The 18,516-nt window shown below is 34.1% G+C and overlaps 1 protein-coding gene and 1 long non-coding RNA gene across 2 annotated transcripts in view; both read right to left on the bottom strand.

Annotated features, from left to right (window-relative positions):
- Positions 1 to 9,610: 9,610 nt before the first annotated feature.
- Positions 9,611 to 14,793, bottom strand: LOC131947250 (uncharacterized). Its single transcript, XR_009387854.1, has 3 exons — positions 14,634 to 14,793; positions 10,110 to 10,292; positions 9,611 to 9,679 (listed from the first exon to the last, which is right to left on the bottom strand). It is a non-coding gene; the product is annotated as an uncharacterized LOC131947250 (long non-coding RNA).
- Positions 14,794 to 17,620: 2,827 nt separating this feature from the next.
- Positions 17,621 to 18,516, bottom strand: part of LOC131947234 (collagen alpha-5(VI) chain-like) — a 4,502-nt gene continuing 3,606 nt past the window's right edge. Inside the window, exons 7-8 of the mRNA XM_059308381.1 lie at positions 18,086 to 18,248; positions 17,621 to 17,817 (exon numbers count right to left, since the gene is read on the bottom strand). Of these exons, the coding sequence (XP_059164364.1) occupies positions 17,621 to 17,817; positions 18,086 to 18,248 (360 nt within the window). The remainder of the gene's footprint in view (positions 17,818 to 18,085; positions 18,249 to 18,516) is intronic.

The raw sequence follows: 18,516 nt of genomic DNA, 5'->3' as shown, positions 1-18,516 counted from the left end.
AGGAAGCGATAGATCCCCAGCTTCGAGATCAACAGGCGGGCTTTAGGAAGGAAAGGTCATGCATAGACCAAATTGCTACCCTGCACATCATCATTGAACAGACCCAAGAGTGGAACTCATCTCTCTATATTAATTTCATAGATTATGAGAAAGCCTTTGATAGCCTGGATAGGCAGTCTATGTGGAAATTGTTGAGACACTACGGGGTGCCACAGAAAATAGTCAACATTATTATGTCTTCATATGAAGGTCTCAAGTGTAGAGTAGTGCATGGCCAACAGACTACAGAGGTCTTCCCAGTACGGACTGGAGTAAGGCAGGGTTGCCTACTTTCACCATTCCTATTCCTGCTGGCCATAGACTGGATTATGAAGATGTCAACAAAGAAAACATGAAACGGTATACAGTGGACACTGTGGAGCCAGCTGGATGACCTGGACTTTGCTGACGACCTGGCCCTTCTTTCTCACACACAACAGCAAATGCAGGATAAAACCAACAGGGTTGCTAATTTTTCTACATGCCTAGGCCTGAACATCCACAGAGGGAAAAGTAAAGTTCTCAAGTCAATGCATCAAACAGCAACCCTATAACATTGGCAGAAGAAGCCCTAGAAGAAGTGGATAGATTCACCTACCTTGGAAGTATTGTTGATAAGCAGGGTGGGACAGACGAAGACAAAAAAATAAGGACGGGCAAGGCAAGATCAGTCATCAACGAACTAAAGAATGTCTGGGGTTCTGGAGATTTAACCCTTGGAATAAAAATCCGGATCTTCAACAAACTAGTAAAACCTGTTTTACTCTATGGAGCCGAGACATGGAGAAGAACTGCTATAAATAAGAAGAAAATACAATCATTTATACACGCATGCCTCAGAAAGATCCTGCGAATTCGCTGGCCTAAAACCATCAGAAATGATGTTCTATGGCAACAGACAAATCAACTGCCAGTTGAAGTAGAGATCTTCCAGAGAAAATGGAAATGGATTGGCCACACACTCAGGAAGCCTGTGTCCAGCATAACAAGACAGGCCCTCACCTGGAATCCACAAGGCAAGAGGAAGAGAGGCAGACCAAGAAAGACCTGGAGACGTGACCTGGAAGAAGACACCAAGAAGATTGGATACACCTGGGGACAGTTGGAGAGACTAGCCCTGGACAGAGACGTCTGGAAAGCTCTTGTCAGCGGCATATGTCCCAGTAGGGACGACAAGCAAACATGACACATGACATCTTACACGTAGCCAACTTACAGCCCGTTGATATCGTAGCTATTGTCAGCGTCAAATATGGTTGACAACGTCTTCACCATCGTTCGATACGAGATTGCCATCACCAGATTGTAATATAGCGCTATACAGCAATTGTACATGAGCGACAAATATTTGCACTTGACTGCACAATACGGTGTGTATCAATGACAGTATACAAATGAATTTAATGTGTTTCTTTCAGGGTTAGCCTCTAAATACACTTAAAACCGCCAATATCCCCACTGAAACAGAGTTACAACATTTTTAGTATTTAAATTATTGAAAACGTTGGTAGCTGGGATAGCCTAGACGTTTTCTCACTGTAGTTTATCCATTATTACAAAAATAGGCAATGTTTAAATTATATTACAATTGCATATAATCTTATATATAAAGTTTTTATTTTAATTGGGTTATAACTATATTAAAAAAGGTTGGATTTAATACAAAAAGTTTACGAATATTTAAGCTCCTGTGGTGTTAGTTGTCTTTTGAAATATTGCAGTTATATTTCATTGTTGATTGGACTAGTCCTCTTCGTCTCTGTAGACCATGTTACTTCGTTGTTTGAGTCTTGTCTGCAATAAACTTCGTTGTGTGCTGCATCGTTGTCTGTGTGACAGCTTTTTTTAAAGGTGTGCTTTTAGCTGTTTCTTTGTTGAAAAGGCAAAGTCTGCAGCCTCATAATATGAACACATAGGTTAGTGCCCTTGGTGTTTTATTGCAAAATGTTCAAGCATGTTTGTCGCTATCGTATTTTGGCAAAAGCGGCAGTTTAGGGCATGGAAGTGATCTTTGACGAAATGGTTTACCCGTGGTCCGAACAACAAACAAGATCAGAAAGTAATTGCTGGGTCGGTTATCAATCGAAGTTTTGGACGGGGGAGTGTGTTTGGACATTAAAGTTGTGGGCCGGTGTTGTGTGGACACTAAAGTTGTGCGCTAGTGTTTTTTGGACACTAAAATTGACACACTGTGGGCTGGAGTTCACTACCGTTTCCACAAAAATATGCACACACTCCTCGGATAAACCTACCATCGATTGTTTTTAAACATTAACAAAATATAATTTTAACACATTCGCACTCAGATATTAAACAACAATGTAGAATTTTTACAACAAGATTAAACAACAATAAAACGAAACCAGTAAAATAATCAAAATGCCGAAATGGATTTATTCTTTGGTTGATGTGAGGATTTATTTAACAGTCTTATGGTTTGTCGGATATTTAGTCCATGTTAGCCTTTTGTTTATTCAAAAGTAAGTCAGATTCCATGTAACATATAGAAAACAGAATGATGTCGTCCACGGACCAAGGATTATTATCTGCTTTCTCCAACTGACAGGGTCAATACATCACACCGCTGTCATCCTCCGGGTTAAATTACTGCTATTTTGTTATGTGGCTTTAGGTAAATATTCGACATTTTATTTTTTATTTAAAACATACCGATTGGTCTATATAAGTGAATACGAAAGTATGTAAACATAAAATGTTTTATATTTTTTTATGCAAATAAAAGAGCGATTAAATGTGCTGACTGTCAAACCTTCAAACATTTTTGTCATTCAAAATATGATATAACTAGTGGTAAGATTGAATAATTTATTTCTTCTTTGAATTACGTGTCTGATGTTGAGAGTGATGACGTTTATCTCTGATCTAGGATGTATACTGTAAAACTGAGTTTTAAAAGTAAGATAACTTTATGTACTAAGTATAACGCTAATTGTTACTTTTTGCGCTGACCGGTTGAAACATCTGTCAATAAATATTTAATTCTACAAAGAAAGCCAGCTAAAATCAATTAAATATATTGTGCACAAATAGTGCATACGAATACATAAGTTAAAAATTAGACTTTAAACATGCGAACATAAAACTTCCAAAAACACAAACAAACGTACATAAGGACTAGTTCTCTCTCTAGGTCTAGGTCTAGATCTAGGGTTAGGGTTAAACCATGGCTAGTAGTAATAGATCATGTTTCATGCTTACTGTTTGATACATACGACTTTTTTCAGCCATACACGGCTGCTTAATGAAGACTATCTACGCTAAACAACTCGTACTAAGACATGCTTTAATGTTCAAAGGTACCCACTGTACATTTAAATACAAAGCATAAAAAGGGGGGAAAAGTGTTCACCTAAAACATTGTACGGTTCTTAAAATAGATAATGTTGTTTACATGAGAGTGGCGTGTTCAAAGTCGTGTGCAAAACGTTTACATCAGCGTCTGTTCCATATTTTGCTCACATCACAAGCCTAGCGACACTTTGTTGTACAGATCAGTGGCGTAGCTAGAATTTTGGGCCCCTGTGCAAAAATTGTCATCACAACACTCGAGTATTCTCAACGACTTCCCAAAGTTTCCTGGCTATTGGATGAAAACAAAATACTTATGGTGTTAGTTTCGCAATATTGATTAACGATTAATTAGATCAACAAACGAAATGCCATTAAGGTAAAAATTAGTAGAAAAATATTGGCAAATGCTGGACTTAATTTCTTCTGAAAACAATGTACATGGTTGCTTTTAATAAAAAGTAGTGCAATTCATACAATAAATGTTTGTTAGGATGGCATTGTGGAGAGAAGAAAGTTGAAAAGTCCAGGTCTATGGGATTAAGTTCTATGTTTGCTCCTCGGCCTGTAGTTTCGCTCTATTTAGTTCTAGTCTGTCATTTTACATCAACAATTTAATTCGTCCTCTATTCAATAACATTGATTAAATGCGGCCCACAGAGAAAAAATCAAATAAATAATACATTTAAATCTCATACACATGTACCATGAGAAAAATGTGAATAAACGATACATAAAAAATAAGCATTATTTCATACTAAATGTAATTTTGAAACCAAAATACTTTGAAGATGGTATATTCACATGCCGAATAAAAGGTTAAAAGCATCAATGTGTCGATAGATATAAAGGGTGGGTACCGAAAGTGTTATTAGTCATATTAACTCCAATTTTCGTTTAATTCTCAAGTCGACCTGTAAATTGCATTTCATTTTTATTGAAATATTATCAAATTACCTCGCAAGTCTAATGTCAGAATAACCTTATGAAATGCTTCACATTTTTAATGAGATATTATCAATTTACCTCACATGGTGTTAGTATTTGGTACGGCGTTGTCGAGCGGGAGATCGCTGAACTGCTAACCCGAAACGCGTGAGTTCGAACCCGGGTTCTAGTGCGTAGAACGTCCCTGAGTCAAACCAACTCTGATAGACATCTAACTCATGTTAGGGAAAGATGTGGACTCTACTTCACTTGCCCCATGGGCCGTCAGGTTCATAGGGGAACATAACTAACGTGATAGTTTTAGAGTAACCTTATCGTATGGGACTGATCGCCTCAAATAGTATTATAAAATATAATGGCATCGCATATAAATTCCCAAGCACGTCCTTGTTACCTAGACCCACAGGAAAATATATTTTATATTCTCTGTCTTGGCACTGCAAGTTCTGGGCAGGCTAAGGAACCGGAAATAACAAACCGTTTATCTTACCTGTCAAATTAATTATTGACATGTTTGGCTGATCAGATGACGGATACGGTATAGCTCATCACTCACCGATGACAGTACGGTCACTGTATCGTGAGTACATCACGTTATAAAAGATCAACTGAAGTTTCAGACAAAAAAGGTACCATGCGGGATGTTATCACTGCGACAATATTAATATTCACAGTTGTAAAATTTTTGTGACATGGAGTGATGATAATATTATTGGTGTGGGTAAAACAGTTATTAACGCAATTCTTTGAAAGGGGGTTAACTGTGAAATCATTTATTAGTATTTTAAAATGAGTTGTTAGCCTTATAGAATGTTATGTAATTATCATATTTAAGTAAATACTGAGTTGATAATGTATTTTGCCTAGAGAGGAAAAAAGTAACATTCCTTACGGCAGACAATTATTTGGTTGGTCATTAGGAAGGTAGCTCGTCAGTGATGGTAAATTACTAGACAACTCGTGGGTACTGAGGATTTTCTGTACGTAGAGTTATAGTAGTCCGGTGATCGAATATATATATAAACATCTGAGGTGAGTTATATCTCATCTCACTTGACGATCAAACTCTGATTGATAATATTGTCAATACATTAATTCATACTAGCTTGGCATTTTGTTTATAAAATATGTAAACCGATTTCTTAGCTATATAAGATGTACAATCTTAAAATTATAGTTACTATTGTGATAACAAAACAATAGTAAAAGAATATTAGAATAATGCATATGGCGGAACTAGAAAAAAGGGCCAACCCGCAAAAATAATTCTGGGCCCCCTAATATATATATATAAATATATATATATATATATTTATATATATATATATATATATATATATATATATATATATATATATATATATATATATATATATATATATATATATATATATATATATATATATATATATATATATATACATATATATAAAGTACTAATAATAGTCTGCAGTATTATACACATTTTTTTTGGCTTTCACTTGGTGAGCGGTTTTTTTTTCCTGTACTCTATTCTGTTAAAAAAAATTAAGAAATCAAAAATGATTTTAAAATATTGTCTATATCCCGAGTTGCCATCCCCCGTTGTGTTATATAAGAATACTCGAGAAAGTTGAGGGGAGATAATTCCCGGTTTATTTATTTTTTTATAGATCACTACTATTTCTTTAATGATAAAAGATAATGAAAATTAATCTTTAAAATAATTTGTGTAAATATTTGAGAAATCGCCACTAATAAAAAAACATTACTTGTATTTTACTTCATTTTATTGTGAAATCTATCATCGATTTGTGTGCAATTTTCATTGTAATAACAATATGGTTTGTTATACAGTTTTTAAAATGTGTGCTATAAAGTGACGTGTAACCGTAAGGTTTATTTAATGATGAAATATGTATGACCTTACCAACTATGTGTTTAGAGTTTATCTCGCCTTGATTAGTAATTGTTTTAAATGAAGCTAAGACGAATCTCACACGATGTGTTAGTGTTAACAGAGCCGTACATCCTATGATAATCCAAACTAAAGAGAAACGCTCTAATAATCGCCCAATTCGCCCAATCAAACACCAAAGGCGCAAATATATTCATTTCTCACAGGGAGTTTCATTCATTGTCGTCTTTTATACATTTTTTTATTAAAAAAAAAATAACAACTTCAATTAGAATACACACACACACACAAACACACACACAAACACACATACATATATACATAAATACACACGCACCCACACTCTATCTCACTTTTTACAAGCTTTTTTTAAACTAGATTCCTCTGTCTGACGTCACTCTATCGACAGACTGTCTATCTGTCATCATAAATCGAAACTGCCGAGCGAAATTTCGGGCACTTCTAACTGACAGATTATTTTAAAATATGCCACTTGGGTCAAGACTTTAAGACAAAGCGATGACTTGAATTTTGACTCAATTGTATGAATAAAATTATTTTATGTTAATTAAAATTTTCTAAAATTAGTATGCAGACGTGTCCTACTTTTCCCGCACTATATACGGTAATTAATATGTTCATTTGGTGTGTAATAGTTATTAGTCATGCAACTCGATAGTAGATACAAAATTTAAAGAGCTGAAAAATATATTGCATTTAAAACTTGTTAATTACAACATGTTATGTAACAATGCACTAAAACTAATAGCAGCATAATAGATAATTAATGCAAATGACATAGCCAAAGATTTGAGAAATATATTATGTACGTTGGACATACTTGATCTTTGTGTTAAAATAAACAAAAACGTTTGAGAGAGTTTGCGCTATTTTAATTTCAGCTTATATATATATATATATATATATATATATATATATATATATATATATATATATATATATATATACATATATATAACAAAACCGTTGTAATTGCCAAGGGCCTTGGGTAGATATCTGAAATATACGATATATTAGAATTTAGAAATTTAAGAACGAGAACTGATCAAGCTTTAGCTACATTTCAAATTAATTAGTTTTAGTATTATTGAGTTCAAAATATATTGTCTCACCTCTTTAACTTTTAGCTTAAAGTTGCTGAAGATATAACAAATTTATATATATATATATATATATATATATATATATATATATATATATATATATATATACATATATATATATATATATATATATATATATATATATATATATATATATTCGGTAATTAACGCAATTTCCTTTTTTTTTCAAAATCAAAATCAACTTTGATAAGACTTTTTTCTTTGGACTTCACTATTAAAGTAACGTAAAATTTAACCAACTCTAACCTCTACACAGCCGGTTAAATAGCGGGCTTTTCAGGCTAGGCAGATCATCGAATGTGTTCGCCAAGATGGCGTCATCTGTGCTAGAAGCGAGGGCCTTTAACTCAGTTGACGAGATTCCGCTCCCAACGCCCACCGTCACAAGCCTGACATTTTGTTTCTTTAATAGGTCAACCGCTTTCTGAGCTACATCAGATTTTAAGTATTGACAAAATTACAATTATAATTGTATTAAAAAACAGTAAGTTAACATATGATTTATAAATGCTTTGAAGTAAAAGATATATTATGTTTACTAGCGTCACAACTCGCAGTGGTGGGATTGGGGGAAAGGGTGGACAGCATCCAAGATTTTTACACGGTTACTGAAAGTAGCACATGTTCTTGCGACATTGACTTTTCCCGTAACATTAATAATTTATCAAAGCATACACACCATTGTAAATCGGGCGACACATAATTGCCGTTATCTAAAATTAATATCGTGAGGGTTGACGTAGTAACGCTGTTTCTCCTGTTAATACTGAGCAATAAGGTTACATTAAAATTTACTCACTCTCAGCTAGGTTTCCCGACTTTCCGTCTGTAGCAAGTACCACGTAGGTTTTAGTCTGAGATCGATTGGGTGATGCCTGACCATTTACGATCCATTGGCTGACAGCGGTCAAAGCTTTATCAGTTGAGTTGCCGTTTTTTCTTTCACCATTTCCTTTAAAACCCTAACAATCATAGACATATATTAGTGAATTTAAAGGCATTATTTAAATGCTAAACATAGAGCTCTGAAAATAAATTACTTTAAATAACAAAACTATTGTATCAGCAAGATAACAGTTGATTATAAGTGATTCTTTTGAGTTTATTTCGTACTAATTACGGATTTAAAATGTGTATAACTGCAATTTAATAATTTGACATTTTTTGTAGTATTCATGTTCTATTTTAAAGTATACAAAACACTCCCTCCCTTCACACCTCTCCACACAATCTTTAAATCAAACAAAATAGTTACTTTTTCAATGGCCGAATAGTCTGAGTATATCCAGACATCGAAGGACGTTGGGTCTTTTACTTTACTCGTGAGTGACCCAAACCTGGCATCATTGGGTCCCACATTGAACCTGCCCACCGTGTCCACCACAAACTGGACCAGCTTGTTCCAGTTGTCCGCACGGTTATCGGAATACTGCAGGACAAACACCACGTCAATCGGCGTCTTCACGGTGCACTTTCCTGTAGCTGTACACAGCAACAACAAAAACAACAAATGTATCGTTGACATTAGCAACACATTTTATTTTATGTTAGGCAGTAGAACAGTAAAAAGATTTGAAGTTTTTGAACCAGACGGTCCAATGATAAAGTAACGTAAGAGGTCACCTGTTTCTGTGACAAAGGGATAGAGAGATAAAACGCATGCTCAATAGCCTTTTTGCTTCTACAACAAATACAGTGAGGTACCCAACAGGCCAAGGTACTTCAACCTAGTTAGGAATTCGAGACCACGCCTAATTGGAAAAGCTGAACAACCAATTACTACTCGAAAGTCTCAAGCTCGGTAACCTAAATGACTTGAGTCGGGGATAGTAGAGGCGGCCGGGTACCCTTCTCGCCCGATTTGCCGAGCTAAAAGATGGATTATACTACATCTCTCCCATGCAACGTCTGGTCGAAATGTTTCTTTGCAATTTTATTTTTTCAGTAGTTTCCTTAATTTTATAATATAACATTTTTTATCGATAAAAATGTAGGCTATTTATATTTTAATGATACGCTTTCGATAAGTCTTAAAACTACATTTAATTTTGATTACTAACTTAAACAAAAACTTATGTATTGTAAATTAGGATTAACATAATCGTAACATTTGACTAATCACATGATCGCAGACTGATATTTCAGAAACTAACAATTAATTACCAAGATGTGACCAATCAAAATCTTCAGAAATTAACACGAAGATAGACACAAAAATTTGTTTATAAAGATAAAGCTATAATTGATATTTAAGATAACAACTTCTTCAACATACCTGGCACTGGCACGGTCGTCGTTACTGTTGTAGTAGCAACAGTTGTAGTGAAAATCGGAGAATTTTCTGATACAATTATTTAGAATGTTAATATATATATATATATATATATATATATATATATATATATATATATATATATATATATATAATGTATATATATATATATATATATATATATATATATATATATATATATATATATATACATTTAAAAAAAATACAATACACTTTACTGAAATACGGAGTAACTCTAACCTTACATCGGCATATTCAAACACTGAAACGAGTATATGCATGTGGCTGTGCATTATGACACCATTCATCAAATCTTCAAATTCTTCATCCAGCATAATGGCAGTAGTGTACGCAATTTTTTTTTACAATACATTTTCTGAACATAAAAATTGTTGTATGCTTGTATTCTTGATTAGATAACAGATAACATTAAAAAAGGTAAATTTATAAATAGATGAGTAAGTTTATCTATTGTTACCATAGCAAATCTTGTTGATTAGAGGGGTCCTGTAGCCAACCAGCTGATCATACGTGGAGACAAAGTACGTGTCATTGTTAGAAGAAGCTATGGCTTGTAGTTCATACCTCTGGACGCCGTTACCAATACCGATGGTAATGATGTGTATGCCAATGCTCTTCAACTCAGTGGCTAGACTTAAAGCTGACGGTTAAAAGAAAGGTTTTAGCGGGTCGGTTAGTTATCAACCTCTAAGTTAAGTAAATAAAAAATCGTTTTATCGTGAACAGATGCTTTATATATATATATATATATATATATATATATATATATATATATATATATATATATATATATATATATATATATATATATATATATATATATATATATATATATTATATATATACTAGCGTACCCGTCCCCCGCGCGTTGCCGCGGGGATAGAAGAAAGTTTGACGAATGTATTAGGATTTCACCAACGCGTTACCAATCATATGTTCTTAGACGCGTGACCGTCTTTTCTAAAAGTGAGTTAGCAATGGATCATAAATATCGGGACACGGGTTTACCTACACTACCGCATGAAAACATTGAGTGTACATTAATCACTCACCCAAATAATATGGTAAAACACACTTCGGTGACCGCCCATGTGTCTGAGACGTAGAGGGGCGCTCTCAGGGCCCTACCCCCCCCCCTCGATTACACTACCGCATAGGAGCGGCGTACGACCCCAGGCTCCTTAAAACTAACAGGCGCCATCGTGCTAAATAGCATCCTCTCAATAATGATGCAGATTTCGTCATTCGCTAAAGTGACACAAATGAACAGGATTTTTTTCTTTAACACGTAAAAAAAGTATTTGACGTGTTTTAAACATCAGTGTGACTGATGCAATATGCTAGCGTTACTAATGGTCTATTATTAGATGCTCGATCTCAATTTCTGACTGGATTGTCTAATAATAGATGCTTATTGCAGCATTCGCCAAGTGACGAAACTCTACAGTAGGCTCCTCATATTCAAAAAGTTATTTTTTCATCTTTGGCAAGGTGAAGAAACTGTACAGAAGGATTTCCTCTCGTTACAAAGTTATTTTTAGAAGCCTGTTGTAGTTTTACCGCTGAATATAGTAGTACCCCTTACTCGCTATGCAGGACGCTCGATTAACGGATGCCAAGTGCCAACATAGTCGCTCTAAAACTCTGGGCGCCCAACCGTGTATTGACGAAAGTTGTACCCTATATGGCGCCGCCCATAAGAAACTTTAGCTTTTCTTTTTCGCAGAAATATTCTCGGGAGTATTCTCATCTACTCCCTAAAGATTCATGGCACTCGGATGAACCGCATCCGATTTTTATTTTTTATATACCGTGTATAGAAAAAAAAATCGCCCCCCCCCCCCCGGAGGGCGCCGCCCTTGCAATATTAAACAATATTTTTTTTTTTGCAGAACCCTACTATTGAGTGATCTAATCATCTCCCCAAATTTTCATGGTACACGGATGAACGGTGTGAAACCGAAATAGACTTTTATTTTTATAAACCTTATATAGAGAAAAATCGCACCCTCCCGTGGCGCCGCCCTTGCGAAAATTAAAAAGAATTTTTTTTACAGAACTTTCCCTGAATTGTTCTAATCAACTCCCTCAAAGTCTCATGGCTATCGGATAACGGTGTCACACCAAAATCGACTTTTATCTTTATATACCGTATATAGAGAAAAATCGCACCCTCCCGTGGCGCCGCCCTTGCGATTTTAAAAATGATTTTTTACAGAACCCTTTCCTAGAGTTTTATAATGAACTCCCCAAAGTTTCATGGCGATCATGTGAACGGTGTCACCGCAATTCACTTTTATTATTTTTATATACGTATTATAGAGAAAAAATCGCACCCTCCTGTGGCGCCGCCCTTGCGAAATTAAATATGACTTTTGTTACAGAACCCTTCCCCAGAGTGTCCTAATCGACACTTCCAAAGTTTCATGCCTATCGGATGAACGGTGTCACTGCAATTCACTTGTATTATTTTTATATACCGTATATAGAGAAAAATCGCACCCTCCCGTGGCGCCGCCCTTGCGAAAATTAAAAAGAATTTTTTTTACAGAACTTTCCCTGAATTGTTCTAATCAACTCCCTTAAAGTCTCATGGCTATCGGATAACGGTGTCACACCAAAATCGACTTTTATCTTTATATACCGTATATAGAGAAAAATCGCACCCTCCCGTGGCGCCGCCCTTGCGATTTTAAAAATGATTTTTTACAGAACCATTTCCTAGAGTTTTATAATGAACTCCCCAAAGTTTCATGGCGATCATGTGAACGGTGTCACCGCAATTCACTTTTATTATTTTTATATACGTATTATAGAGAAAAAATCGCACCCTCCTGTGGCGCCGCCCTTGCGAAATTAAATATGACTTTTGTTACAGAACCCTTCCCCAGAGTGTCCTAATCGACACTTCCAAAGTTTCATGCCTATCGGATGAACGGTGTCACTGCAATTCACTTTTATTATTTTTATATACCGTATATAGAGAAAAATCGCACCCTCCCGTGGCGCCGCCCTTGCGAAAATTAAAAAGAATTTTTTTTACAGAACTTTCCCTGAATTGTTCTAATCAACTCCCTCAAAGTCTCATGGCTATCGGATAACGGTGTCACACCAAAATCGACTTTTATCTTTATATACCGTATATAGAGAAAAATCGCACCCTCCCGTGGCGCCGCCCTTGCGATTTTAAAAATGATTTTTTACAGAACCCTTTCCTAGAGTTTTATAATGAACTCCCCAAAGTTTCATGGCGATCATGTGAACGGTGTCACCGCAATTCACTTTTATTATTTTTATATACGTATTATAGAGAAAAAATCGCACCCTCCTGTGGCGCCGCCCTTGCGAAATTAAATATGACTTTTGTTACAGAACCCTTCCCCAGAGTGTCCTAATCGACACTTCCAAAGTTTCATGCCTATCGGATGAACGGTGTCACTGCAATTCACTTGTATTATTTTTATATACCGTATATAGAGAAAAATCGCACCCTCCCGTGGCGCCGCCCTTGCGAAAATTAAAAAGAATTTTTTTTACAGAACTTTCCCTGAATTGTTCTAATCAACTCCCTCAAAGTCTCATGGCTATCGGATAACGGTGTCACACCAAAATCGACTTTTATCTTTATATACCGTATATAGAGAAAAATCGCACCCTCCCGTGGCGCCGCCCTTGCGATTTTAAAAATGATTTTTTACAGAACCCTTTCCTAGAGTTTTATAATGAACTCCCCAAAGTTTCATGGCGATCATGTGAACGGTGTCACCGCAATTCACTTTTATTATTTTTATATACGTATTATAGAGAAAAAATCGCACCCTCCTGTGGCGCCGCCCTTGCGAAATTAAATATGACTTTTGTTACAGAACCCTTCCCCAGAGTGTCCTAATCGACACTTCCAAAGTTTCATGCCTATCGGATGAACGGTGTCACTGCAATTCACTTTTATTATTTTTATATACCGTATATAGAGAAAAATCGCACCCTCCCGTGGCGCCGCCCTTGCGAAAATTAAAAAGAATTTTTTTTACAGAACTTTCCCTGAATTGTTCTAATCAACTCCCTCAAAGTCTCATGGCTATCGGATAACGGTGTCACACCAAAATCGACTTTTATCTTTATATACCGTATATAGAGAAAAATCGCACCCTCTCGTGGCGCCGCCCTTGCGAAATTAAAAATGATTTTTTTACAGAACCCCTTTCCTAGAGTTTTATAATGAACTCTTTAAAGTTTCATGGCGATCATGTGAACGGTGTCACCGCAATTCACTTTTATTATTTTTTTATACCCATTATAGAGAAAAATCGCAACCTCCTGTGGCGCCGCCCTTGCGAAATTAAATATGATTTTCTTTACAGAACCCTTCCTCAGAGTGTCCTAATCAATACTTCCAAAGTTTCATGCCTATCGGATGAACGGTGTCACTGCAATTCACTTTTATTATTTTTATATACGTATATGGAGAAAAATCGCACCCTCCCGTGGCGCCGCCCTTGCGAAATTAAAAATTATATTTTACATAACCCTCCCATAGAGTGTTATAACGAACTCCCTAAAGTTTCATGCCTATCGGATGAACAGGGTGAAATCAAAATAGACTTTTATTTTTATATACCGTATATAGAGAAAAAACAAATCGCGCCCTGCCGGGGCGCCACCCCTGCGAAATTGAAATATTTTTTTTCGCAGAAACCTCCCCAGGAATATTCTCAACAACTTCCCGAAGTTTCTAGGCGATGTAATAAGAGGTATGTTAATGCATAAAAGACACACACACAGACACACAGACACACACACATGCATTGCTTTATATATATATATATATATATATATATATATATATATATATATATATATATATATATATATATATATATATATATATATATATATATATATATATATATATTATATATATATATATATATATATATATATATATATAGTGCCTCTGATGTACTTGAAAAAAAATCATTACTGTTTTGAAGATCTGAAGACTTCCCATCAGTAATCAAGACGACTTTGCGTCTAATCGATTGTCTTCCAAATATGGTAGAGTTGTACAATCTCAGGTCTTTGATGTTAGTAAAAGCTTTGTCTGTGTACGTCGTTATGTTAAGATCTGTTCTTGGTCTTATAAACTTTTTTTAAAGAAGATATATAAAAACTACTTATACTTATTTGTTAGCCGCAATGCTGTTCGAATATTTTTTTTTCGAAATTATTTATAAAATGGTACAAATAGTTTTAGTTGCAAAACCAGCTTCCGCCACATAGAGCTTAATTAATAGTATTTTAAATTTCTTTTAAACGTATTTTCGTTTATAAAAGAACATGGATAGTTCTTTTGCATTTACTACGTCAAATCATTTTTTTTCTCACTTAATTGATCTGCTTATACAGGTACATAGACAAAATAAAATCTTAAGCAATTTTTTAAAAAGAATCCAAATGTACCGTTTATTTTGCATTACCTTATCAATATCTACGATGTTAATGGAATTCGTCAGCTCAATTACTCTGGCGTAATTGCCGTGTATATTGGGGATACCAAATCTGGCAAAGCGCTCGCCAATTTTGAACTGACCCATGACGTCAAGAGTGAACTGCAACATTTTTGACCAGCTGTCTGCCACTGAGGGAGGGTTATTTTCGAGCACAAAGACGGTGTCGACGATGGTGTTATCGGGGCATCTAGCAATCTGGGGCGCAGTTGTAGCTATTGGTGAGGAATAAATTATAGTTTCCTTAATTTTATAAAATCGATAAAATTGTATTTATATTTTAATGTTATTCGTTCGATAAGTCTTAAAAATTGCATTTTATTTTTATTACTAACATAAACAAAAACGTATATATTTATCACTATGATGAAAAAGATATTAACAATTGTTTACTTAGACGAACTTTATTACTAGAATATACTAAGACTAATATCTTAGATAGTAACATTTGATTACCAAGATTTACACAAACTAAAATTTCTGAAAAAAAAACACGAAGATTAACAAACACATCCTAATATATAATTCCCCATGTGCGCACATCTCTCTCTCTGTCCGCAAAATATTTTCGCCGGATATCACGTCAGAATCGGCAGCGATATATGGATACCTTTATACGGACTTTTGTTGAAAATAATATGTTAGAATCTAGATGTTTTAAAATGTATAACCACAATTTTATGTAAAGAAGAAAAATAAATAATAAAGGCGTATTCGAATGTAGAGAAACAGTATTATTTATGCAACCGGAAAAGTGTATAAACTTGGGACAAGAACAAATTTAACAATGACGTCGCTTATTGTTTACACTAAAACAAGAGCACGAAACTGATGACGTCATCTTCCGAGTTTAGAATTTTAAAAAATGAACTATTTCATTCAAATATGATTTAGAGCTAGATTCTATGTACGCTATGAAATGTAGACTACACAATACGATATTCTCGGCCTAAACTTAAAAAAATTATTTTATCTATTTGGATTCTAGATCTAGAGATTCTAGATCTAGACTAGATCTAAATCTACGCTACGTCGCTAAGATCTATTCTAGATCTAGATTTAGACTATCTACTGTAGAATCTATTCCAAAAATAAATTTCTATAATAAACTTTTTCAGGACTTAAATATTTTATAGAAATCTTTGTTTGTTTAGCAATGAAACTGGCTAATTTTGGGTAAAAATATAATTTGAAAAAATAGGCATATTCGTGTAAGTTATATTTTAAAAACACTTCTTTTATTCTCCATATTTTTAAAGGTACCTAATTAGCTGAGATGATAGTGTACTTGATACCAGACAGGTGGTGCTGGATCAAGACACACCAAGTCAAACCTAATTTTTTTTTTTTTTTTTTTTTTTTTAATATGTGAATCTTCCTATTTTAGACTATAAAGAAAGGAACTACTTTGGAAATCTTTGTTTATCTATGCAATTTGCTAATTTCTATAATATATGAAGCAAAGTTGTCGGGTGCCCGACATTGGGCACTTCCCGGCGCCGCAGGCGCTTCAAATTTGGCAGGATTTTGCCTTGGGGCGACAGAACACGGAGGCCGGTGCCGGTTGACCTAAAGGTCTACGATGAGGGGGTCGAAACAGACCTCAACTGACCGGCGCCTTATATGAGCTACAAATCGAAAAAAAAATGTCCACGTAGGAACCTCTTCATAACTCCTGAGGTCGTAGACCGACCCTCGGGCGAATTAATTAAGCATTCAAATTCTCAATGTTTTTGAAAGCCTAAGCGAAGCTGGGCAGCATGCCTAGTTTGTTTATAAAGATGAACAGAAACTCATATTTCAGATAACAACTTCTTAAACATACCTGGTACTGTCGTCTTTACTGTTGTAGTCGCAATAGTTGTAGTGAAAATCGGAGTGTCTTCTGATACAACAATGTAGGATTGTTAATATATATATATATATATATATATATATATATATATATATATATATATATATATATATATATATATATATATATATATATATATATATATATATATATATATATATATATATATATATATATATATATATATATATATATATATATATATATATAAATATAAATACGTATATATATAATGTAAATCTTACAATAAACTTTACTGAAATACGAAGTTACTCTTATCTTTCATCGGCATATTCAAACACTGAAACGAGTATATGCAAGTGGCTATGTATTACGACACCATTTATCAAATCGCCATGAAACTTTATGCAATTACAATTATTTACCAGATCAAACCAGGCATAATGCCGGTGGTGTATGCAATTGTTTCCAAAACATTTACTTAACATAACCGTTTTAAAAATTGTTTTGTACGATTGTATTCTTGTTTAGATAACAGATAACATTAAATAATAAATACATAAAAACGTTTATAATTACAAGCTTTTATAAATGCACTAAAAAGAAACATTAAAAAAAGGTAAATTTATAAATAGATGAGTAAGTTTATCTATTGTTACCATAGCAAATCTTGTTGATTAGAAGGGTCCTGTAGCCAACCAGCTGATCATACGTGGAGATAAAGTACGTGTCATTGTTAGAAGAAGCTATGGCTTGTAGTTCATCCCTCTGGACGCCGTTACCAATGCCGATGGTAATGATGTGTATACCAATGCTCTTCAACTCAGTGGCTAGACTTAAAGCTGACGGTTAAAAGAAAAATGTTAGCGGGTCAGTTAGTTATTAGCATGTAAGTTACGGATTTCTAAAATCGTTTTGTCGTGAACAAATTGTATATAAAAACTATTCATATATATATATACATTATATATATATATATATATATATATATATATATATATATATATATATATATATATATATATATATATATATATATATATATATATATATATATATATATATATATATATATATAAAGTGGCTATAATATACTTGTAAAATTATTACTGTTTTGAAGATCTGAAGACTTCCCATCAGTAATCAAGACGACTTTGCGTCGAATAGATTGTCTTCCAAATAAGGTAGAGTTGTACAATCTCAGGTCTTTGATGTTAGTAAAAGCTTTGTCTGTGTACGTCGTTATGTTAAGATCTGTTCTTGGTCTTATAAACTTTTTTTAAAAGAAGATATATAAAACTACTTATTAGCCAGCCGCAATGCCTTTAGAATATTTTGTTTTTTCGAAATTATAGAATGGTACAAATAGTTCTAGTTGCAAAACCAGCTTCCTCAACTTAGAGCTTAACTAATCATATTTTAAATATCTTTAAAACGTAATTTCATTTATAAATGAACATAGATATTTCTTTTGCATTTACTAAGTCACAAAATTATATTTCTCACTTAATTTATCCGCATAGAAAGGTACATAGACAAAA

This window comes from Physella acuta, unplaced genomic scaffold, assembly GCF_028476545.2.
Source record: "Physella acuta isolate Inbredline_101_S28 unplaced genomic scaffold, ASM2847654v3 ptg000590l, whole genome shotgun sequence".
Lineage (NCBI taxonomy): Eukaryota > Metazoa > Mollusca > Gastropoda > Physidae > Physella > Physella acuta.
This window is presented reverse-complemented; position numbering and strand designations above follow the sequence as displayed.